Source organism: Peromyscus maniculatus, chromosome 7 (assembly GCF_049852395.1).
Source record: "Peromyscus maniculatus bairdii isolate BWxNUB_F1_BW_parent chromosome 7, HU_Pman_BW_mat_3.1, whole genome shotgun sequence".
Lineage (NCBI taxonomy): Eukaryota > Metazoa > Chordata > Mammalia > Rodentia > Cricetidae > Peromyscus > Peromyscus maniculatus.
In genome coordinates this window covers 6,824,879-6,851,117 of record NC_134858.1, presented here as the reverse complement: position 1 = coordinate 6,851,117, position 26,239 = coordinate 6,824,879, and the positions used below count along the sequence as shown (strand labels likewise).

Genomic DNA, 26,239 nt, shown 5'->3' with positions numbered 1-26,239 from the left:
ACAGGCATGTTTATATACCATCTTTTAAAAGAAAGATCTGCTACTTAATACAATGGTTGATTTTAAATGTCAACTTGACATAATCTAGCATCACCTAGGAAAACAGTTTCAGTAAATAATTGTCCAGATCAGGTTAGCCTGTGGACATGTCTGTGGAGGTTGTTTGATTATGTTAATTTGTGTAGAAAGACCCATTGAGCAGCTCCGTTGCCTATGCAGGTGAGCCTGGACTGGGTAAGTCTTGAAAACAAGCTGAGTACTAAGAAGCATGCATGCACTCATCCTCTCACTGCTCCTGAGTATGGATACAGCTACCTGTTTTGAGTTCCTGCCTTGACTTCCCTCCTGGGATGGACTGGGACCTAGAATTGTGAACTGAAATAAACATTTTCCCATAACTTGCTTTTTGTCAGGGTAATTTATCACAACAGAGAGAAACTAGGATATCTGTTATCTGTGAGATCTGAGATTGTATTCCTCTTCAATCAAGAGCTGAAATACTACCAGTAGCTAAGATACCGTTATTTCTTTAAAACAGATGAACTTTGAAGTCAAACTTCTCTCCTGTTATATTAAGCTTTATTCAAGTTGGTAAAATTTAAATATGCTCAATGTATTAACAATCTGTGAAAATTATAGTAATTTAGAAAAATTTCAACAGTCTATAATTTGTTCAAGAAATACAGAATTTTGTATACAAAGTATGTTTTTTGCTTTCAAATATGTGATTTGTATTATATGTCTAATAGAGATGAACTGGAATAAGCTCACCATCTCCTTGTTTGATAATAAATGAGCACTTCCCAAATAATAAACAGAACTTTAGGTTGTCCATATTGAGGGATTATGTAACTTTTGTTGTTTGTTTTTTTTTTTTTTTATGTCAGGGTTTCTCTGTGTAGCTCTGCATGCCCTGGAACTGCCTCTGTAGGTGGGCTGGCCTTGAACTCACAAAGATCCACCTGCCTCTGCCTCCCAAGTGCAGGCATTAAAGACATGCACTACAACCCAGTTTATGTAAATTTTAATAAAACATTTATTTCATTTTTAATTATGTGTATATCTGCAAGTGTGAGTGTGTGAGTGTGTGAGTGTGTGTGTGTGTGTGTGTGTGTGTGTGTGTGTGTGTGTGTGTGTAGCCATGGAGGCCAGAAAAGGATTTCATTTCCCCTGCAGCTAGAGTTACAAGCAGTAGTGATGTCCCTGACACAGGAGCTAGGAACTGAACTCAGGTCCTCTGTATGGCAACAAGTGCTTTTAACTGCCATCACTCCAACCACAGACTATGTGGCTTTTACAGGCTCTGTATTTTCCATAGATCTCAAGTAGCAGATCAGCTTCTTTATTCTTAGTCTGTCTTGATTCTGAGTTGATCTTCCATCTTATATCTTGCAAATCAAGACTGAACTATAGTGAAACCCATATGGTATTTTTAAACTGATATCTTTATTCATGGCAATGTTCATTACAAACAGTACCTTTAAAGCAGCCTAGAATCTTTTATCAATTGCTATGCTGTTCAAAGCTCTAAATAACTGTCAGCCCTGGGTGATAAGCAATACTGAACATACATCCTAAAATAAAACGAAGTAGCTCAGCTAAGCCAAATTTCGGCATTGTTCTTTAATCTCCACTGGTAAGTATGGTGTCACCATGGAGTAACCTGTTGTCAGGAACCTGAGTTTAATTCTGGGGTTTGAGATTCAGTGTCACCAAAGCACAAAGCTTGCTTCAGCCTTTCAATTGGCTTGTGTGGATTGCTGTGCTGGTGAAATAATGGGTTACACTTCACAAGCAGCAGAGGGAGAAAATGACCGAAGTGCTAATTAAGTCTGAAGTGCATAAATTCCCAGAATGATAAATACAGAGGGGATTGTGGTAATTCCAAATGTCAACCTCATTTGCACTGAACTTCTAAAATTTTTAATAATGCCTTAATTTTTCACATTTATAGAAAACGGAAGGTCCATTTTTACCAAAGGTCATGCAGGAGCCCACTTGCAGACTGGAGCATCGCATTCCTATAATTCAGAGTGCAGTGGGAGCAGCCTGGTTAGCAGGCCACATTTCCATGCCTGCCAACCCTGCGTGGTGCTGGGAAAGTCACTAATCACCTCTCAGCTGCGCACAGTTAATTTTATGTCTGTACTTGTCCTCCTCTGTGTTTTTATGCTGTTTCTCTTTCTATTTGATTTTTGAGGTCATTTTTGGTATAAGGTGAAGTACCTTAGCTTGGTAATAAAATATGGCTGGGCGATAGTAGAGCATCAAGCAATAACACCTAACTTCGGGGTCACCTTCCTCCACCACTTCTAAAATTAGCTGTCAGAAACTATCACAAGAGAAGTAACTTGCAAGTTTCTTCATCTTTTGGATAAAAGAAGATATTAAGTGGGTTTATTGCATCAAATCCTGAAGAGGAGAAAGCATCTACCACTTTATATTTTCAACAGAGCTCCTTCCTCTTATTATCTATCACCTTAGAGGAGGTTTGGACTCCATTGGAATTTCTTTCCATTTATCTTGCAATGAAACAGGAACAAACCTTTTTAATACTTTTCAGAATAGCTATTCTTCCAGACGGAAGCCTGCGGATCGTAAATGCTTCTAAAGCAGATGAGGGAAAGTACATTTGCCAAGGGGAGAACATCTTCGGTTCCGCAGAGATTATAGCTTCCCTGTCTGTCAAAGGTAAGATAACAGGTAACATTCCGGATGTTTCACAGCCATGGCTTCCAAGCCTCAACATCAGGGGGGAAATAAATGCAAGATACACATACATGTGTTTGCATTGATTGATGTGAATGTCTTAGTTTTAAAGTTTGCTAAAAATTCAGAACTAACACAACCAAATTTTCATTTCCATCATTTAAAGAATTAAAACAAAGCAAGGAATGGTAGCTCCCGCCTGTAACCCCAGCATTTGGGCTGAAATTGTTTAGTTATACAAGTCTGGTTGGATGGCCAGCAGGGAGATAGTTCAGCAGTTAATAGCATTTACTGTTCTTCCAGAGGATCCATGTTCTATTCCCAGCACCAAGTCAGGACACGCACGCACGCACACACACGTGTGCACACATGCTAAAGTGAGAAAACCAGTCTCGAAAATATAAATAAACAAGCAAATAACAAAAGGAAAGGAATCCACTGTTCATAGACATTTCAGTATCTTCCTTTGAACAGAATTAATAAAAGAATAAAAATGTTTATTAATTTTTATTCACTGTAACAAAATTTAAAGAATGCTAAAATCATAAAAATGTGTTTCAGCATCTGGGCTGGGGTAACCCGATGGCAGAGCAAGCACTTCACATACCTGGAAACTTGAGTTCAATCTTCACCATTCCAATATTCAAACATTTCCTCAATTCTAGCACCAACTAAGGTTGTCCATTTGCTGTTACTTTAACCAGGTAATGGGGAGGGGAGGGTAGCTGTAAGAGGACACATCTCACAAAGTGGAGGCAGGCACCTCAGGTCACCTGGTGCCACAACTTCTCAGAGATGTCCGTGACTACAAGGTTTTTATATGTCCTTATTTTTGTGTGAGGTAGATCTTACTGTCTATAGGATTACTAATTTCCTAGGTCTAAATGAACTAGATTTCAAGTCCACAACATTGTGTTAAATAGTTGATCTGTTTTAAAAATGGAAGTGGGGACTGGAAAGACAGATCAGCAGTTATGAGCATCTGTTGTCTTGCAAAGTTCCCAGAAGCCACATCTCGTGGCTGCTAATGCCATCTCTGGGAACTCTGACACCCTCTTTTAGCCTCCATAGGCAATTTAACTAACATGCACACACAGAAGTAAATGTCAAAATGAAATCTTTAAAACAGTTTTTTAAACTCATATTTTAGGTAACAAAATCCCATCAATTAACAAAATGGTATTTTTAACAACTGAATTATAAAGTAATTGCTTCTTCATTATATATCTATTACACAGAAAATCATCCTTTGCCTATAAAAATAGAAAAAAGTTTATGTTTAAAAAATGAAGAAAAGTCTTGGAGGTGGCTAGTGTGACTCCCAACTGGTATTATATTTAATGCTCACAGACTAGAGATATGGTTTGGTTCACCTTGCTCTACCTTTAGAAATAAAACCATAGTTTAAATAGCCAAGACTCCAATAAGAGAAAAGGCAAACATAAGGGAAGAACAGAATATAGTTTTTCAAATATTTCCATGTATATCAAACATCACTGGCATCCAACCCAGGGACCCAGCCTTGGTCCTAGTCCCCTGGATGCTCGTCTTCCCATAAGGTAGCATTGGAGCCACAAACTGTTTGTCAGTGACAGATGTTCTTCCTTCACCGTGAATGAAATGACAATTGGGTTACTCAGGAAACACCATGTCCTCCAACCTTCAGCTACAGCACACTGTTCATCTGTGCTGTCTCACGAAGCCCTGACTTAGGCTACCAAACATGATATAACCTTAAGAGGGTTCATCTTTAAAGTGTCACTCTTGCCGTCAGCTTGGGTTATTCTCAGAACTGCTCTGAAGGCTGTTAGTTAGGTGTGAAAAGACACCATAGACAGCTAGTAGTGTTTTCTTCTGGGAGGATCCTCTCGCAAATGATGGAGTTTAGACGAAAATGAAGCTCATTGCCATATCTGTCTTTCTTCCCCGTCTACACGAAGGACTCCAATGAGGAAAGAGAAAACAAAAACCTGTCTCTGTCGCCTCTCTACTTTTAATCACGCCCACATCACATCACAGTCATTTAACCTTAATCAATGAGTGCATGGCCAATTCCACTTTATTGGTTCAACGTTCTTCTAAGTCCATAAAATAATATTAAAAATGTCAGTTTTGAAATTCAGTTGTTACCAGTTAACAGAATATTTTTGCTGTAATAAAACCATGACCATTCAGCTCTTTACAGGTTTTATATAGTTAAACTAGCCACAAAGTATCAAAAATTATATTTCATTATTAGATAGACAGTCCCTCTTCTATGCCTCCTCCCAGTTCATAGAGGGTTTTGTCCAGCACAAAGCAAGTTCAATGTGGTGGAATTATATGTTTAGCTCCATTGAGAGAGTAATTTGGAAGAGGTATAGCTTCCAAAACCCTAGTATTTCAGTTTTTGGTGATATACTTGAAGAAACAAATAAAAATCTGGTGCATGTATTTGAAGCCTCTGTGCATGGTCCGTGTTTAAGCTTTCTCTACAGTTTAAGGTGTTGTGAGATGTGGGGAGGTGATCATACTAATGCATCTGTTTTTACCCCTGTAGAACCCACAAGGATAGAGCTTACTCCTAAAAGAACAGAGTTAACTGTTGGAGAGAGCATTGTCCTCAACTGCAAAGCCATCCACGACTCCAGTTTGGATGTCACTTTCTACTGGACACTAAAAGGACAACCTATTGACTTTGAGAAAGAAGGTGGACATTTTGAAAGCATCAGGGCTGTAAGTTTATATACTTTTAATTCTTGAGTAGTAATTTTATGCGTGTTGACTCAAATGTAAAAATGTATAAAAATAGTTTTTTTATACTATTTTATGTCATGTATAACTGAAAATATTATTACAAACCCAGCAGGAACTTTGCAATTCATTAGTATGTGAGTCTGGTTTCTTTGCCTTTGCTAAATTAGTTTAGTCAAAGCATAAATGTTTCCATGTTGTTTCTAGAAGTCATATTGCTATTAAAGTGGCTACTTTCCTATTTAAAGAATTGTTAACTATAACTAAATTATAATAGATGAATCTGCCCTGCTCCTTATAGAAAAGTAAAAATTTTGAAGGCTCACCAGTTTCTCCTAAGCTGTGAAGGTTAAACCCACAACCCATAGTCATACATGTTCACTAGCTTCCAATAAACATTCATAATATGTTTCTTATCTGTCCAATCTTTGTATTTTAGCAATATTGAATAGTATATATCTGATAGTAATCAACCAAATAAAGTGAGAAATCATGTACACTGCATATCATAGACCACCTCAGCTTCTGATCCCATAAAGAAGTGAGGAAGGCCACTGCTCCATGGACACATTGAGAAATGAAAGAGCAACTTAGTGAGAGAGGAAGAAAGGCCATGGAACAAATAGTGAGGCTGGTGAGAGGGGCCATAATTTTATTTCTATATTGACTGACAAGTTTAGCCAAACTACATTTCTCTCTAAAAACTTAATATAAAGTCATTACTAATATCAGGGTGTTTTCCCTAAAAATTTTTTGAGAAACATCAGAAAGCTATAATGAATCCAAATGGTGAAACTCACTTTGCATTAGATTTAGCTTAAACATTCTGTGATATCATAAAAAGAAAAGTCATAGACCTAAAGTTAGTAATTCTTTGGATGGAGTCTAGCTCTATCCCTGGTCAACTACAGGTACTTCCTTGAGCCTTCTTACAACAGGAAGTAAGAATCTGGACCAGATAATTTTAGAGATCCTTCTTAACTTAGATTCTGATCAAATCCTTTCATTTAGCAACAGAAGAATGGACTGTATTGTACTTGTCAATACAGCACAAGTTGAACACTTCCATCTAAATTATCCCAGTTTACTTTGCAGCTAAGAAGAGAGAAGGCATGTCAGAAGCACATTCCAACTGAGTGATTAATCGTCTTATTGAGTGACCAGTTATGACTGGCTAAGTTGTGTATAGAATACGTAGATTATGTCAAATTCATTTTTTTTACAACTTGTGTGGGTTTGTCCTTCCTCTAATTTGGCTTAATTATACATTCACAAGATTTTTATCACATCATTAAACAGAACTCAAACTATTACTTTAGACAAAAATAAACTGATAAAAGTATATCTTATCAGGATTAGCTGTAAATATTCATTTTGAACAATAAGAAATACAAAGTAAAATGTATCTGAAATGATTAATGGCTCTCTATATAGAAGTTTGGCCTACATTTTAAAATAGCAATAGATAAATTGATGGACTTGGAAAAATGATAAGATAAAAGAATTTTTTGTGTTGCCTCATAGGTATGACCATTTTGGGCTGATACCATTTCTATAAATTAATATCTTTGATGTTTTTCACAAATGCCGGCTCTGCCCTCTTTGCATGTGTGCTATCTTTGCCTTAAGAGATGCAAAACTGGCCCCTTGCTCCATGCCAGCCTTATGCATAGTTACAAGCCATATGACAATTAATCTTTGGAGTGAAAAAAATCTCTAGCTTTAAGGCAATATAAGACTTGTGTTTTATATTTAAATGATTTCTAGAACTAAGTGTGTATTTTGTAACATCAGAGCTATGAAGTGTAACAGGAATTGTGCATCACAGATCTCTTAAGTATTTCAAACCCTGGTTGGTGTCAAGGATATAGGCTGCATGAGGTTCCCCTTCTGCCCCTGCTTCCCTGCCCTGCAGACTCATGTCCAGACAGTAATGGTGCCTTAGAGTGAGAAATGGGGCTCCTATCAGGAAGGGAGCTTTGAGAGGCCCTGTGAACTGCTAAAGACAGACTTTGAGGGAAGATCCTGGAAGTCAGGCATGCAGGAAGAAGAGTATGGTTACTAAGGTCCGTTCTAAATGTCTAAGCCTAGGCATGGAGATGATCTGGAGACGGAACATTTAGGATCCTTAGGCAAGACAAGTGGGACCTTGGAGAGCACAGAATAAGTCCCTCTCTGAAGCTCTGGATGCTGCTACCTGCAGTAGGACTGCTGAGGCTGCCAATGGGTGACTGAAGGCGAGGGCTGGGGGCAGTGAGTTGGAAAAGAAGGGGAAAATGTCTTAGTATATTACCTCTCAGTAGGATAAAATGAGTCAGCCAAACCTCAAGGCTGAAGAGCAGGGAGATCTCAATGATAATGTTCAGCATCTCAACAGATACAGAAGTACATCATAACAGTGGTCTTAACTCTTCAACTAGTTTATTTATGAGTTCTATATTTTTATTTTGCTTTGTAGGTATAACTAGCTAATTCCTTGTGTAGGGCTTTTGTAAAACATCTACATAAATTGTATGTTGTCATGGCTTACATAGACAGTGGCTTTGGGACTTCATTTTAAAGGGATAAATAGAAAAAGATGGGATTTTTGCTTGCACACTTTCCTGAGGCCTTGTTTTAAAAACCTGGCAAACTGGCTGGAGTGAGTCTATTACCAAAGATATCTCTAGAAGGGGTCAAACAATCCATCCATAAATATTTCATCCAATTCTACCCAATCCCTTTTGGCTAATGATATAAATAAACTGAATGGGGCAAATTAGTAAATTTATTCTTTTTAAAAAGATTCAATGCTGTAAGTAAGTGATGTTGGGGACCTAGAGTTAAAATAGAGCCCTTCAACCCCAAGAGAGCACAATCTAAGGATGGTGAGAGCAGCTCTGTTATACACAGTGACTTAAGCCTGCAGCTGCCAGAAAGAGTTGCTATCTGAAAAGTTGTGGATGGGCAGGATTTCACTTGGTGCCTACAAAAAAACTGCATCATTTCAAAGAGTGAACAAGTCAAGCAGCAGCTGAAAGGCAGAATGGGTTATAGCATGTCTTAGGAGCAAAGAAGAATCGGTATTCTACATAGCATGGTGAGGTCTTATAGTAGACAAGGCGTCAGTGCTCAATGAGTAAATTTAAGGGAAAGTAGCAGAGGTAATATTGTACAAGACATCAATCACAGATAATAAATGTATAGGGAAGCAGGGTACAGACTTGTTCTAGTCTTTTTTTTAAATAAGGAGACTGAGGAGTCACACTTTTCCAGGCTACATAAGTGAATTTAAATTGGGGTAACATGTTTAAAAGTTAGTAGGCTTAAAAACCATAGTATATTAACTCTGCTTTACAAAGTTTACCCTCACTGTATTCTTTGGCTGCCTAATGTGTTCCCAACCCTTGTCTAAAACCCATGAGAAATAAAAATAGAATCATTGATCCCAGTCTTTAGCAAGGATACAGATTGTGCAGGTCATTAAGTAACTCAAGAAAAACATGGCCATAAAATAAACAAAGAAAAAATTGTGGCTATGGGTGGGGGCACATGCATATAACCCTAGCATTCAGGAGTTGGGGCTGGATGATTATAAACTGGAAGCCTACATCCACCATTTAATGAGATGTTATTTGAAGAATTGAAAGAAAGTTAATTGCCAATTTTTGTAATAGTCAAATTTGGTGGAAACCAGACAAGAAAGAGTAATATGATCTTTTATTCTTGTAGAGATAAACAAGAAATTTGACTACCTATTGTTCACCAATCACTAAGATATACACCTACTATTGATTCTCAAATATGGTTATATTAATTCATGTTATTTGATGGAGCACGTTTTCTATTCTATGTAGACTTTATAGGTCAGCATTAGGACAGGCAAAGTAGAGAGAAGGGAAATCAAGGCAGCATAAAGGGTATTGCATCTCAGTGCTGAGCAGGGACATAGTGTTGACCTGAATAGTACCTGGCTCTTCCTTGGCTGTTAGTGTGTATTTTGACCCTTCAGCAATAAGGAACTCACACACTTGCAAAGAGCCAATTCCCTCACCAGTCAGACTACACTATCAGAAAACTGGAGAGGACTCACCTTTCTTTAGTCTTCTTTCATTTTTAAAAGCAGTTCTTTGAGAATTTCATAGAGCGTGTTTTGATCATTTTAACTCCTTCTCCTGATTCCTCCTAGATCCACCCTTTTCCCTACACACACAACTATGTATCCTCTGCTGTTTTTTCTTTTTAATCCATTAACTCCAGTCTGTGACACCTATATATTCTCCAGTGTGTGGCCTTGCTCTGAAGCACAGTCCACTCCCTCTCCTGTAGCTACATAATGCAATAGCTCCTTAGCTAGGAGTGGTTTGGGGACAAGTGATTTAATAACCCATTTTCCAAGTCTGAGAATCATAAGCATGCCTAATTTATATCCATGGGTTTTGCAGAGTTGTAGGTGAGAAAAAATAAGAATATAAAACCTTTAATGCCTAGAGGATTTTGCCTCAGATGAGAAGTTCTCACCACGTCTGTTTCCCTGTTACAGATGCCCGTGCTCTTAGTCTGTTTTTTGGGGGGAAAGTATCTTTACTGAGGAGTGGAAGTTAGAACAGAATGATTTCTTGGTTGGACCATTCCATTTCTGAGAAGTATAACTAGAGTAAAAGTCAATGAGCTCCTCAGACATGCTGTTCAGGACAGCAGATTATTAGGAGAGACTCAAGGCTTCTGCTGCAGCCTCTCCATCAAATCAGCATGCAGAAGTCTTGGAGAACTGCATCACTAATCAGTACACTGATCAGCTGGAGTGGATCAATTCAAGGCACACATTTTCTCTCGCTCATTCTGAATTAGTAATATTCACAGTTAGAAGTTAATCTGGCCCCTGGATGTTCTTCTCTCCTCCAACGGTGTGGTCCAGAACTCAGTCTTCCTATCAGTGTAGCATCTGCTCTTGGCTCTTTGTCTAGATCTGAATCCTAGAAACCCGGGAGGCTACCAACTTTCTGTTCTCTCCAACAGTCTCTTACTGCTACATCTTTATCTTTGCTTCATGCCAGCTTTCCCATAATACACTACAAAGCATTTGATTGAGACAGAACATGAAATAACCACCAACCAAATCTCTAGGCAGCTGACATGGAAAGTGGCTATTTTTAAAGCATTCATGGTGTTCAGATGACCCCAAGGGGGGGTCTATTCTTCACACTTCATCTGTGTTAAGAAACTGTGCCTCGTCAGGGTAGATAGCAGTCCAGCCACTTTAGTCTGTGGTCCTACAATTAAATCATTTTGAACTCTAGATCTTAAAAGTGGAGTTTAACACAATGGCTTACCACATTTTTAAAATCACATTGCACAAAGATGCCCACAGACTAGGCACTCTATTCGTGCTTGTTAAGTAAAACACACACACACACACACACACACACACACACACACACACACACACACGCACGCACACATACACACGTACGTGCGTGCACGCGCGCACAAGCATGCACACGCACACACAAATGGCATAAATCATTTTCTCAGTTTCACTAATCCATTATTTCAGAGATTCTAATGTCATTAGTACTACAAAAATTTTTGTTAAAACATGATTCCATAGAGAATAGTTTATTTCCTTTCTCTCTTTTTTCTTCTTAACTAATTTTGAGTAAAAAGCAAAAGCAATTTTTTCCCCTTTAACACAATTTGGAGTTAAATAAAAGACTGGCAGCCAGGCAGGGGTGGCATGTGCCTTTAATCCCAGCATTTGGGAGGCAGAGCCAATCGGATCTCTGTGAGTTCAAAGCCAGCCTGGTCTACAGAGCAAAATCTAGGACAGGCACCAAAACTACACAGAGAAACCCTATCTTGGGGGAGGGGGAGATATGTTAAATAAAAGATTGGCCTCCAAGGTAGTCTAGAATTGGAACACATCCTTCATTCTCAGTGTATGATCTGTAGACAGCAATACAGACAGGAGCTCAGTAGACAGCAACACCATGCTGATGATGCAAAATATCCACAAAGCAGACAGGCTGTAATTCTAGAATTTTTAAATGTTCTCAAATTTGATAAAATCTGATGATCAATTCATCATATAGGACAAGGTTGACTTAGCCATCCAATAAAATACATTTTTTTTTTCATTTAACTACAGCCCATGTTGGCCAGAGAGATGGCTTGGTGGTTAAAATCACATCTGTGCAAACCTGAGCACCTGAGCACAGACACCCAGCACCTGCATTAAAACAAACAAACAAACACAATACAGGCATGGTTGCTCATACCTACAATCTCAGCCGTGGAGGAGTGCAGAGACAAGAGGATTGCCATCACCTGAGCTGACAAGTGGCCAGCTCAAATTTCAGGAAAGACTGTCTAAAGGCAACAAGACTAGGTGTAGTAGGTGGCCACAAGCTTGCACATGAGCTAGCACACACCAAAATGACCCCCTAGGTATGGTATATAATAAACATCTGTGTTAACTCAGGGGTATAATTTCTGGTGATTTCTGTCACTGTGTGTGTTGTCACAGCATTGCAGAGAATGTGAATGATTACTGGTGTCTCTGCAATGGTCTAGCTTTTAGTTTTGTTTGCTTGGTTTTGGTAGGGAGTGGAAATCAAGCTCCCTAAGGTGAAAGAAAGTCTTACATGTGGATGTTGTTGGCCTTGGTTCTATGGTCTCCAAGGGAAATAAATCACCTCACTTCACAGACTGGCCCCCATGGAATTTTAGATCATTAGCTGGGGGTTGTAGAGAGTGAGAAATGGAAACTCTCCTTTCTCCTTAGTAAGGGTTGCTACCATAGATTGTGAACTCCAGACATTTAACACCCTCTAGCTTCTAAGTCCAGAAGTTTCTTTACATAGACATAGATGATATAGGTATATAGATAATATCTGCAGATAGATGCACACAGATACGGTCCATGCCTTCCACAGTTTTCTCCTTTGCTAGTTGTATTTTATGAACCTAACGCTGAAACCAAATGTGTGTAATTCTGTAGTCTTCTTGGCTTGATTGCTTGCAGTGGGACCAAAGGACAAGTTTGTCTGGAAGAAGTTCTGTGTCTTTGAAAATGTGACCTGAAAATGTGAGCCAGGCATTTGTCGGCACCATTACTGGTGTGTCTGCTAGCTTTGACACAAGTTCATATACAGATTCATTTTCTCTTGTTTCCCATTCTCACCTAGCATGTCACTTTTCACAATGAATTACTTAGATAAATTACTCATTTCATAATTCATGCCAAACTTCTAATTTAATTTTTTATGAATTTTCCTGTGGTTGTACCTTGAAGAACAATCAACAGATATTGATAATTGAACATCTTCCCCACCACAATCCAACAAAGAATTATCTTCCCAAGACAGCAAACTCTTTATAAATAACATACATGTTATTATTAGAATAAATAAGCTAAGAAATATATAAGAATGCTAATACATAAGATCCATGTAAAATGACCACTCTCTACTCATGGCAAATGTTTCTTGTTGAAACTAGGACCCAAATTACCATCATAGTCTACACTCTTCTCCTCCCAACATTTCAAGTCACACAAAAGAAATAAAACAGAGCAAGAACTGATTAAGAGGCTTAATTCACAAATCTGTATTTTCAGAACATGTCTTTTTTTCTTCTTGCTCTTGCTGTTTTTTTTTTTTCCTTGCGAGCCTGTTCAAATGAATCCGCTTGGAAAACATGACTTACATCTCTCCACTGGAAATATCATTTAACCAGGGTAGTAAACACTGGTGTGGGGTCTAGGTTCTCCTTTCAGTGCCGAGGACCTCCTTCCCCTAGGAATTCTGGCAGCTAGCAACTACGGTTGGTGACTCACATTTCACTGTCCCACTCTGGGAATTGCCTTCATTTTAAAGAGCAGTCCCATGCATGCTCCACTTCCTCCGCTGTGCTTAGTGAATAGGAGCGATGAGTGTGTAGGGCTATTGTGAAGGTGAGTCTCCTGCCTGCCCGAGACAAGACAGCACTGAAGGGTTGTTTCAGCCCAGAGCTCTTTCTGGGATTGGTTGAGAATCTTCTGTGACCACACCACACCAGAACCCCCTCTCTGCCCGCTTCTGGCTTCTGTTTTCCTCAGTGCTTCACAAGTATTAATTCCCACAGAACTTGCAAAGGAATCTCCATGGCCAGTTCACTTCTCCAGTTCCTGTCCTAAGATAAGCAGAGGTACAAATGCCACCACTAAAAACAAAAATGAAAGCAGACAACCTGCCCCAACCCTGGAAATAGGTAGCGGAATCACAAACTATAAATACCCTGTGATCTACTGAGTATCTGTGAGAAACTTCACTATGTGTTAGACTTTTGAAATGTCATCTTACATTCTTACTGTAGATAGTCTATCATAGGATATGGGAAATTTTGATGGGAAAAAATAAAGTTCATAAAGATAAAAACTTTCCCAAATGTAAATTATTTCTGTGTACCAAACTCCTACTCAAATTAGGAATCAACCCTAACACTATATTTTACCAAACCTACAACGTATCTAAAACTGCTTAGTAAAATTACATTTTAACTTTACTATTTAATCAACAAATATAGCAAACAATGTAAATGTAAATGTAAATGGCCTCTGTGCAATTTTAGAACCTGTGAGTCAGTTATGTTCATTTCTGGTAACACTTTTAACAAGTTCATCTAGAATCAATTTCTCCCCTTCAAAACACCACTTCTTCCTGTAAAGATGTTAGTGTAATTATACAGTTATATTTACATTAAGTTTCCCTTTTGTTTTTAGACAAGGTAACATGTATCCCTTGTGAGCCTCGAACTCACTATGTACTGGGCCCCTGACTGTCTTGCCTTCACCTACTGAGTGTTGGAATTACAGGTGTGCATCGCCATGGCTGCTTCTCAGTTTTCATTTTCTAATATCAGTATATTTTACAATCAAAAACAATTTTTGGTCCTGTGTGTGTGTGTGTGTGTGTGTGTGTGTGTGTGTGTGTGTGTACATACACAAACAAATAAATATAGATACACTCACATAAGCAGTCCTATAGATCTGACTCTTAACAGCCAAATTGTTTCAGAATAAATTTAAAAGTCTTTCCTTATATGGTTCAGACTATTAAAAGAAAGTATACACAAACTAAATTTAGCAGAGTTTATGTGAGCACAGGATGGTGTGTAAATCACACAGTACTCAGAACTAAGAGAAGTGTAGTGAGCTCCACCTAGCTGAGCTGCAAACAAACTCCTCCTTGAATGCTACAGGAATCAGTCACCTGGTTGGCTAGAGATAGCCACGTGCTGTAATCGATTAGTTGCTTATGAGTGACTGAAAACCAGCTGCTCTGACTTACCAGATAGACTCTAGGTGAGGCCTTGGGCTAGATACAAACAAGTTAGAGAGAACAATAGACTAGAAATTCCGGATGCAGAAGCAGCTTGGGCCAAGTTTAATTTAGCAAGGTCTAAGCTGAAACACATAAGTAGAACTTTATATCAGGGAATTTTTAACCTTTCCATTTTCCTATATGTCCCTTACTTTTATGCCTATAGCAGTGAGAGCAAGCACATCACACACACCAGTGACAGCAGTGGGTACCAGGAAGGAAGTGGACTCAGGAGCCTGAGGCCGCTTGTTTCACAGCCATGTTTTATCACTTAGTTTCTGAGTCTGATGTCATGATATTGTCAGGATGGGTATTCAAAATCTGATTTTCTATTTCAACGTTCAAAAAGAAAAACCTACAACTAGGCATTGTTCTCCACTGTGGCTTCTGAGTACTTGGTGTATAATGAGATCACATTTCTGCCTTGGCATCTCAGCTCTTTAGCTGACAATGAAGCCTATGTTGACTAGCTTTCTTAATCGCTATCAATATATTAAAATCACGTGCTGTCATATAAAATCACCCAACTCCTTAAAGGCTTATATACGTTACTGAGAACACTGGCCAAGCATCCTAAAATGTCTACTCTACTTTCCAGGGTTCTGAAGAATGCCTTCTGTTAGAGCAAGCCCACTCTTCCTGTTGCTCTCACTGGTGCGTTCTGCACCAAGGCAACCATTTTGTCAACAACCCTTTCCAGTCATTGGAAGATTAAAACTGGATATGAGGTGTGATTTTTTACAAAGTTTTCAGGGTTAGCAAAAATAGTGAAAAGGCTTCTTCTGTGTTAAAACTGCATCATGGTATTCCTAACAGGGCAATGTTATCACAACATACCTCACCATCTTGACTAACTTCAACACACACACACACACACACACACACACACACACACACACACACATACATACACACACACAAAGCTCAACAAAAAACCATACATTCATATACAAATAAGTGTACATGCTCACATTTGCATGTACTTGAAGGCTTGTGCATGTTATACACACACACACACACACACACACACACACACACTCACACTGCTAGATATAACTCCAGCCTGCATTTCAAGTTTTATCATCTTCTACCATTTCTCCTTTACATTTTGTTTAATAATAAAACATACCAATTCTCTTAAAATACCATGTTCGACATGACTATTTATTACCATAACACTTTGCCAGACTTATAGGCTGTGAAAATCGTTCTGTTGCTCTCACGACTGGCTAGCATCTCTTTGGTGCTTCTAGTATAGTCTTTGCACCATCCAACACAGCAAGTATTGAACACAATAATGGTTGTTTGCTTGACTCTTTTTTCTTCTACACTTTATAATTCTAGAATGTAGAAGCATACTTATATTCTAAACTTAACAATTACCCATTGCACATTAAGCTCTAAATAAATATGCATATCTCCTCAGTTGAAAAGGCAGTGGATAGGATAAAATCAAACTACTTAGGACACCGGGAAACTAACATTGATTATAACAACCACATTTTTATGGCAAACAGATCAAGTAATTAATTTCTATTCTAGTTATAGAAGACATCAGTGGTTTTTATTCACTTTGTTTCATTACAAAGTTAAAGTATTGTTAATAATATGATAAAGGTGGTTTCTCTGTAAATCATGATCAGAGGCATTCTTAATGAAAGTGATAAATATGGCAGATTCTAATTAATCATGTTGATGAAATACTGGTAGGTTGTGTTGTCTTTGTGTTACTTTCAGTGGATGCCAAGTATCTATCTATGAATCAAGATATAATTTAACCAGTAGAGTGAGAAAATGCATAATATAATAGCACTATTAACATTAATACTTTTTACTTTGTAATACAGAGTGTACTAGTTTTTTATCTGTAGTTTTGAGAGCCTTAATAAGCAAAATATCACCCAATTATTGGATCCTACGTAAGGTTTAGAATTTTATAATTGAGCGTGACTTAGTTTTACAAGGTGACATGCTATTGCTATGTAAGAACTACATTTTAGAATGACTATTGTATTGTTTCCTAAAGTAACTTTCAAAGAGTTAAACTTTTGAGAAGCCATTATCTCCAAGACATCTTTTCAATCCTACCTTTATTTCATAGTGCCACTTTCTACATCTATTTTGTGTTAAATTCTAAAGGATGCCTAAGTGTTATGATGTATTTAGTTTTTAGCTTTTCAAAATCCCCCAGTTTCTTTCATGAGCTACTTGTTATCATATTACAATGTAAGTCTAGCTTTAATAGCTCAGCAGGCAGCATCTCAAAGATGTTTTCTCTCTCAGAAGAGGAGGAATAGGAAAAAATTTAGAAATGACTACTAGACTGCGCTTCATTCCCTGTCTTCATTTATATCCTTACATAGGAAAGCAGAAAAGAACAACTTAGTGATTTCAGTACATATGAAAAGCAATTACTTCCCACATATTGAACCCGTTGGTATATTTGACAATTGACATCACACCCCACCATGGTAAACATACATTTTTCTCTGGTTTCCAGGAGCTGTACTCTCTTCATTTCTTCACAGCTCCTATGTCAGGTGCCACCACAATTAATGACAAATGATGGACCACAAGAATATTTATCAGTGTACAATATAGGACTTCTAAATTTATCTGTATCCCACAAAGATTAATTAGAACCTATCCAACAGTCAGTGGTCCAGGAATGGAGGATTCTGTACTAATTAATAGCAAGCATCCCATGGGAGGCATGTGAGCACAGCTAAGATGGGGGCTGCTTTTAAGAAGCATAAAATCTTTCAGGGTAGCAAAGAGAGTAGGTGTAATGTTTCCAAGGTCTCAAAGTCACACCTTATCCAACTTATTCAAGCAGAGCAGACTGTGAAGCCGAACAATTCCCAACTCTTTTTTGAAAAAGGAATGAAGGGTTTTGTAGACAAAACAATGACAAGAAGAGAAGGAAATTAGGTGGGAGGCACACAGAAAAAAACTGAGGTCCTAAATAATAACACCCCAAGAAATGTACACCCTCAGAATGCATGTGAAAGTCGCTTAAGATATTACTGTGTGTCTTAAAGATGGCTTCCCTCTTCACCTGTAATACTTAAAGTTCTGTGATTTTTCTTAGTTTCACTTATGTTGTGATATATGTACCTAGCAAGTTATGTTTTGAGAGTTTTCCAAATTAAAACCAGAGGTAAAGTGTGTATTATATAGCATGATTACACTTATTTCACATAAATTTACATGTTGCTTGAACCTTTCTGTGGAATACATGAAATAGAAAGTAACTGTCACAACACTAAGACCCAATGTTCAAGGACATTGAGATAACAATATTCTGAGCGCTGTGTGCCCATTTTGATGAAGCTGCTTCTCATTCTAAAGCAGTTCTGAGGATGAAATACAGTTATGGAAAAAAAGGGAGTAAGGTCAGAATGTCTGCTTTCTGCCACATTTATTGCTTTACATACTACACGTTTATCAACACCATTTTTTTCAGAAAACCAACATTTATCCTGCTCTCTGCTGCTAATACCTAGTACCATGTCTGGCAGATATGTTTGATAAGTTCAATGTATATGTCAAATGAACTATTAATCATAAAAAAACAGTGATTTTAGTACCCTCACAATTGGTAAATTGCCCCAAAATATTAATATGCCAATGTCAGAAAGGGAAATGCTGAGGTTTGTTCACTTTATAGACACTTCATGATTAACTGTAGTGTAGGCAGCACTAATCAAGAAAGGATATAAATTAGTAGATTATACATTATCTCTCCTTTTGAAAACCCTCAGGTAAACAGGTAGATTTAAAAACTACTTGGTAGGATAATCTTCATAGAGCTGAGATAGTGCACCTTTGAAATTAACTATAGGAGGAAAATGCAAATTATTCAACAGCTACATCATTAGCCAAAACTTTTTTTAAATTAATGATCAGTTGTATTCAACAAAGCTCATTACTAAAGCCTGCTGAATCAGCTAGTAGAAGGTAAGAAATACAGTGACTAATAGTTTTTAATTACTTTAAAATCAATTATTTTTTATTGTATATCTTAAGTGTTTCATAAAACCAAAAGAATTTCCTATTTTGAAGCCAAACTAACGTGATTAAACTGCATTTACTATGACAGTACAACATTGTGTTTAACACTGATAATGATATACTAAGAAACCTATCAAATTCTGCATTATTTATAACTGGACTAGCCTTTCAAACAGCATCTTTACAAAGTCAGTTGTAGGGTGTTATTAAATATGGTAATAAGATGCTCTAAGTGTCCCCAGAGCATATATTCTGGTTGATTTTTCTAATGTGCCTGCCAAGAAACACCTTAGTATTTTCCTGGCGTGGTAAACTCCAAGAGAAGCTTTGTTCATTGTGTTCTTCTCATGCAGCTCATTTTGAATCAACTGCTCTGGTGTTTCTGGTGTTTTGGGTAGAGATGTGAACCTTTCAGGAAGAGTGTTCCAACATGCTTTTTAAAGAGCAACCAAGCACTGTGGAGATAGCTCAGATAACAACATGCACATGCCAAACACAGGCGTCTCAGTTCCCTCCCCAGCACCCATATAAAAAGTTGGGAATGCTGCTGTTTGTAATCAAGGACTAGAGACATGGTAATAGATGAGTCCCCGAGGCTCACTGGTTAGTCACCTAGCCTACTCTGTAACAAAAACTGAGATAGTACCATGAGGGACAACACCTGAAATTGATCTTTGGCCATGACAAGCTTGCATATGTTCAGAGGAAAAAAGAGAGACAGCGTAAAGGAGGCTTTTGGGTTTTTATTTATCTGTTTAACTTTTCTGAGTACGTTGCTCTTACATCCACATTTTAGCTCATAAGAATATCACCCAACTAATCCCTTGCTCTCTCATTTTTATGTTTGAAGAGTATAGATTTAAACATCTTTGGAGAGGAGAAAACTTAAGGCTTAAATACATGTTAGTAATTTATGTCTCTTATAGTTATAAGGAATATGGTATAAATATAAATTTTATAAAAAATTAAGAAGTACTTATCATAACTATGCTGAAATGAGTATTAAGCAGTCTGAACTCCAGCTTTCCCAGTAAAACCCTACTGGCTTCAAACAAGTGTTCATTCTGTGGGCTGGCAACTTGTACTGGGCTTACCTGGAAATCATGTTTCTTCTCATCAAAACACAGCAGTCAGCTATCAATCAATTTCAAGGCACTAATTTGGGGAGTCATCTGGAAATTAGTAGAACCACATGTACAGGTGGCCACCAGCTTCCCATCGCCTACAAACCTAGCTCAGGTGGCTTTGCATAAAGCTCTCAAGGACGTGAGACTCAAGAGCAGAAGCATCAAGACCAACTAGAGTTAGACTTAGAACCTCTTCAGTGTCATGTCGGCCACATTCTATTGGTTAAAACAAGTCATTAGTAACCCAAATGATAAATTCTACCTCTTCACAGAAGAAACTGCTAAGTACTGTTGTTATTTGTGTCACCTATCACCAACTAATCAGCTGTTGCTTGGCCACAATTTCATAGGTTTGCAAATCACAACCCCTTTGAAAGGATCACCGAAGCCTTTCTCAGTCATAGCTCCAAACTTAGGTTTCAATTAGCTTTTGGTGGAAATGAAATGCCATACTGGTCTGTGACTCAGTCATTTCAGCTGGATTCAGTTAGGTGGTTTTGCATCTGCCTTCATTTGGACTCATTAATGCTAATTGCAGTCAACTCTCCAGTGGCCCAGGAGCTGTTTAAGAAAAGTGGCAAGTTGGATGGCTTGTCACTGGCTCTAAATTGGCTTTTCCCTGTGCAGAAGTCAAGCTCAAGTTATGCCACAGGGCTGACATGGGATTTGAAAATAACAATTTGCAAAGTATACCCACTGCAAACATCTGTATGCTCTCATGAACCATGAAAGCCACTCAATAAAGCACAGAGCCACAGTGGGAGTTTGCCCAAGGCTCTGGGTCCAAGGAAGGCATGGGAAACTTTGGGGACCCTGCTGTGGCCATCTACCACACAAGCTAAATAGTTAATATCGCTGTCAAATGATTCTTTTATCCCATTATGGTATCATCCTTAAGACTAAACTAGTAACTAGATTATGTCTGCTGTCATGTGTGAGGGGAATGAGTCTCTGGAAAAATAATTATTTCTACAAATCTAAATACAACACATGCTGTAATTATCAGTACAAAATAAGTCAGCTGCTCAGACTAATTAACTAGCTACTATCTCATTACAGTCAAAGTACTTGATCTAGTTAGAGAGGCCTTTTCCCATGTCATGTGGTTTGTATTCTCTTTTAGAATGTTGGGAAACTATTAATGACTTTATTTGATAATAGTAAATTGGTAATGTTTAGAAGAAATTATCAGGTAAAATTGGTTTTAATATAAAATTAATGGTTCAATGTATATTTTACCAAAAAAATAAAAAGCTTAAAGACAGTATTCTGGTTAACTGAATAAGCCATGCTATGCTGATGTGACTATTAAACACAGTTTAAACATCACTCTCCCAGTAAAGTAATAAAACAAAATCCTATGGCTCATTAATAAGTCACAGTAAATATTTCTGTGAAAATTGTTTTAGTGGTTTTCACAATTGCACTGTATTTTTCTAGGAAAAATCAAGTATATTTTATTAATGAATAACTATAAACGGATATGAGTAGGTCTAAAATTAGAAGATATGACAAAATTGAATTCATAGAATCTTTTAGCCAGCCTGCTTTCATGGTTTCTAACTAATAAGTGGTTGTGTTATTATCTACATTGTAAACTTTACAGAAGCTTGAACCATTGGAGACAAAGAATTTACAAAACTGATCAGACTCTAGAATTAAATTACAAGTTTATTATGTAAAGCTGTGATAATGCAAATTAATCTAAGGAAAGTAGTGAAGAGAAAAAATAGCCTAACAAAAAACACCATAGAATCATGTAATTGTCCACTCCCTAAGTCACTCATTCATTTTATTATGCTTATGACTCTGGTTTTAACATGCTATGAATGGATAGAGTATAAGGAGCCATCAATTAAACATTAGACTTAAAAATTAAAGAGATCTTTAAATGTATTTAAACATTTAAAAATCAAAGCAAAGATGACTAATGTACTATGATACAAAAACTTGAGACTTGAAACCTATAGAATGTCTTATAGCATATATACATTGATTGAGTTGCTTGGACTTGAAGAGAAAATGTCCTCATGTGAACACAATGACAAGAAATTAATTTTCTCAAATGTGGCCTTTCAGCAAGTAGCACCAAAGAATGAATCCTAGGAATGTCAATGACATGATTATATTATCCAATACTTAAAATTAAAGAAGACTGTAACAGCCAGATAATTGTATCGTGAGATACACCAAAGGAAAATTCAAATTTGACTGTATATTTCTCTGCATAGAATGCCCATGTTCAGAGAATATATTTGTAAAGACCTACAACTTAATACTTCTGGACAGTCAAGACAACGGACAATTTGTGGCTGAGCCCAAAACAAAGATGAAGTCTGCATTCCTGCCACGCTTGTGTTTTATTAGGTTTCCTGGTATTTTTAATGTAATCAGAAATGAGAAGCCTTTAGAAGGACAAACTCTGCTAAGATGTTGAAGATTTCAGAATAAGTTGCTATGAACAACTAAAAAATTACAAAACAGAATGTACTGGCTGTAAAATGTGAGCAGATACACAGGAAACCTGTCTCCCTGACACTGAACCCCAACCAATAGATTAAAATACATTCCAATAACAAAACATTCTTGAATAATTAATACTTCAATGGTTAGAATAAAACACAGTTAATCTTTCCAAAAAAAAAAATCCTGAAGCCTAGTTTCCAAAGACACAAGATAGTATTTTGCAACAGAAAATATACCCAGAAGGTAATATTTCCCAATAAAAGTATAGATATAGTGCTCAAAAACTGTCTTTGGTCAACAAGAAACATCCAGAACATGAGCTCTAGTGAAACCTGAAGCTCCCAGGAGCAGATAGAAATGCTGTCTATGGATCTAGAAGTTGTGGGTCAGCCTCAGAGGTGGCTTTTAGCATCATAAGCTTTATATTGATTGTGCCGTCGATGCTACAAGCAAGGCAATGTGCCATTTAAGGCCCTGCAGTGTAGGTGCCCGTATTTTCCCAGTTTTGTAGGCTTGAAAAGAAAGACTAAATGACTGCAAAGACAGCATCCCAACACCTCCCCCATGATAAGATAAAATTGAAACCTTGTGAAGAAACTTTCAAATAATATACAAGGCAGAGTCAATGGAAAACCAGCCTATGAAAACTCTAGATGGCTACAAAGCATGCATAGTCCTAGATGGGTCTGATACTAACCCAAAAGAAATATGAACATGCTCTAAACAGATGTGTGGAGAAGATGGTAAGTTCTAGAGGCAGAGTTGTAAATAGGCTGAATTCTAAATAACCGCCTACATAAGTGCAAGGGTGTCTTCACTTGACCAAAGTGTACAAACAAAACACACAAATCTGGTGGCCAACTGTGGACCACTTCAGCCAAGAAAGCCAAGTGATTTGTAATATCCGCAGTTAGTGGGAGCACTTAGCTTATTTGTTCTCTGTACTAAACACATGAGTAAGCACTAACTACTAAATCAAAATCAGTTTTCTAGTTTTCACCAAGACAAAGGTGGATTATTCACATAAATACATATATATACATATATGCATATATATTTATGTAGATATACATGTATATACATATATTTATATCAACTTTAGCATAGATCATTTGAACCTGCTGCAAAATCTAGAAGGAATAAAATTGTTTTAAAAACATGTGGAATCACAAAGCCATAAGACATTCAGCACTCCTATTTTTAACCATGATTTTTTGATCTCTTCAATCATACACAGGCACACATTTAGATGGGAGAGATCACAGCACACACTACATTGGGAACTTGCTCCTTCCCATCCCCGCCCTCCCACAAGTGCCATGGCAATGTCTAGCACACCAGGGTCAGCTTTTTAATGTTGCAAAGTATGCCTGAGGTTTCCATTATCCTTATTTTTACCAGAGAGAATTTCACACCAACAAGGGTATTCGTAATTGTTGTTTTACAAAAACTGCACCATCGTCTACCATTTTCTCCACATACCATTCCTCTCATTCAATAATAATCTTGAAAATGCAAAATCACAGGGGAGAAATTCTAATTCATTCTTTTAAATAGATTCAAAATATTGCATGGTTTGTTTATACTCCAATTTATTAGGACATATTTTTAAATGTTAATGGATTTCCTGTGCTGAGAGACTTAGAAACAGAGAACATCTGTAAACATATGTATGCTTATACATTTACAATCACCCTTCTCTAGGCGAGAGTCCAAAACATAGATTTCAGTTTCCAAGAATTAAGTTGTTTGTAGCTGAAATTGATCCTGCAATCATGGTGGTTTGCCTATAACTCAGCACTCAGTAGGCTGAGTCTGGAAATTTGTAAGTTCACAACCAGCTTAGGCTACACAGGAAACTCCAAACCAGCCTGGACAGAGACAGAAGGAAGGAGACCATCTCTCCAAAATTCAAAACTATCAAAATGAATAGAAGCCGCCATTGCTTTTGTGGAAGTTCTGTAGCATGAAGGTTCACTATGGGGTGACGGCATTACACACTAAGAGATCACCAGAGAGACGAGCCTGTGTTCAGTGAGGACATGACTGTACCCCTCATTAGCTTCACGCCAATACATGAGCCTTGCCATCTGCCAAGGTCTCATCTTCAAAATGAAGTTTAAAACCAAAGGTTCTAAGGTTCCTAACCTAATTCGAAAGTCCAGTGATCTTCTGCTTTATGTTCAAAAATGCAATCTAACTAACAATGCAAATGACACCAAATAACAGTTAAACATATTTAAGCCAATACCAACCAATTCTCAGAAGTGATCTCCAGTAGCCTCAAGTCACATTTTTCTCACTTAAATATTGCAAGCATCCTTAATTCATGGAAGATGTTTAAAAACCTCATGGTATTTTTAGAATTAAAAAATGTTCAATGCAGAAAGAGTTCCAAATTGGAAAAAAAAAAAAAACCCTATCTAAAATGAGAATTCCTCCCTTTGGCTAAAGAAACATTTGAATATGTTAAGGTCCTTGAAAATGATAAATGATTTCTCTAAAGTTAAGATGTCTTCTAAAAGCAACAGAATGTTTATAGAATAAAAAAAAATGTTCTTTTCTCTAGGCAAGAGACTAGCATCCCTTATCTACTAAAATTTCAAATACAAGTTTTGAATCCCTGTCAGAGTGAATTTTTAGGTCAAATATGTTATTGTGTATCGCCAATAATTCAGCTATATATAAATGTGAAGACTTGGAGAGAAGTCAGCTGTGGCAGCACAGCCTCTACTCTGAGCACATTGATCCTGATTGGCCCTGCATCACTGCATGATCCTACATGTATCAGAGCCCATGGGATTCCTGTGAGGGTGAGACTCAGGACAGCTCTGCTTATCACCCAAGTCGGTGACAAAACACTGCCTTTCCCAACAGTAGCGCATCCTGGAGCTGCTCAAAATGAAGCAGGACTGCATTCTCTCAGTGTTATACAAGGTACGTGGCACAGGACTTGCACATAAACTTTGTACTGTACTGGTGAAACTTAACCATGGGCAGACCCTAATGGCCACCTCTAGGCTGCTTCAGTATCTCCAGAACCACAGTGACAGGTAGATATAGTCCCAGTCTACTGAACTTCTGGAATGACCAACATTAACTAAGGCTTGCTCGGGTAGTCATGGGCTACAAGTCTACTTCATGAGAAGACTGTTGCCAACTATGAGTCTTGATTTCACCTCAGTGCTATCTCATTATGACAGGATGTAGGCTCAAGGTATGACACTTTTTGTGATACTGACAGTCACAGGTGTCCTGTAGGATTCTGGGGCTCATCTGTCCATAGTGACCAGAGTTACCAGAAGTCCACAGGGCTTGAGAGTAGACCTGCAAATATGCATGAAGTATCTGTGTCTACTGTACTCCCATGGAGAGATTTTGGGAAAATATATCCTTTCTAGGTTCTTTCCCCATTCACAACAATCAACACACCTGCCATGGATGTAGGAAAACCTGGGCTTTTATCTCCCTCTAGTGTTGAAAGAGTAATCACATGTATATGGCAAACCTAGATCTGGTGTCTCACTTAGGGCTGAAATAGCAGAAATTACAGGTTTAAAGAAAATACTCAGGGGCTGGAGAGGTTAGCTCAGTGGTTAAAAGGTCTGGTTATTCTTTCAGAAGATTTTAGTTCAATTCTGCACCTACATGGTAGCTCACAACCATTTGTAACCCCAGTTCCAGGAGAGCCAACACCTTCTTATGACTTGGTACACATATATACATACAGATAAAACATTCATACACATAAAATAAATAAATCCTTTTTTAAAAAGGAAATACTCAGATTTCTCAGAATTTCTGGAAAGACAACCATAACCATTGAGTCTTAGTAAACTATAATGAATA

General features: G+C 37.6%; 1 protein-coding gene across 1 annotated transcript in view; it reads left to right on the top strand.

Moving 5' to 3' along the window:
- Window positions 1–26,239, top strand: part of Cntn5 (contactin 5) — a 1,160,177-nt gene that overhangs the window by 1,020,540 nt on the left and 113,398 nt on the right. The window contains exons 14-15 of the mRNA XM_042280381.2: window positions 2,564–2,691; window positions 5,249–5,424. Coding sequence (XP_042136315.1) covers window positions 2,564–2,691; window positions 5,249–5,424 — 304 coding nt within the window. The remainder of the gene's footprint in view (window positions 1–2,563; window positions 2,692–5,248; window positions 5,425–26,239) is intronic.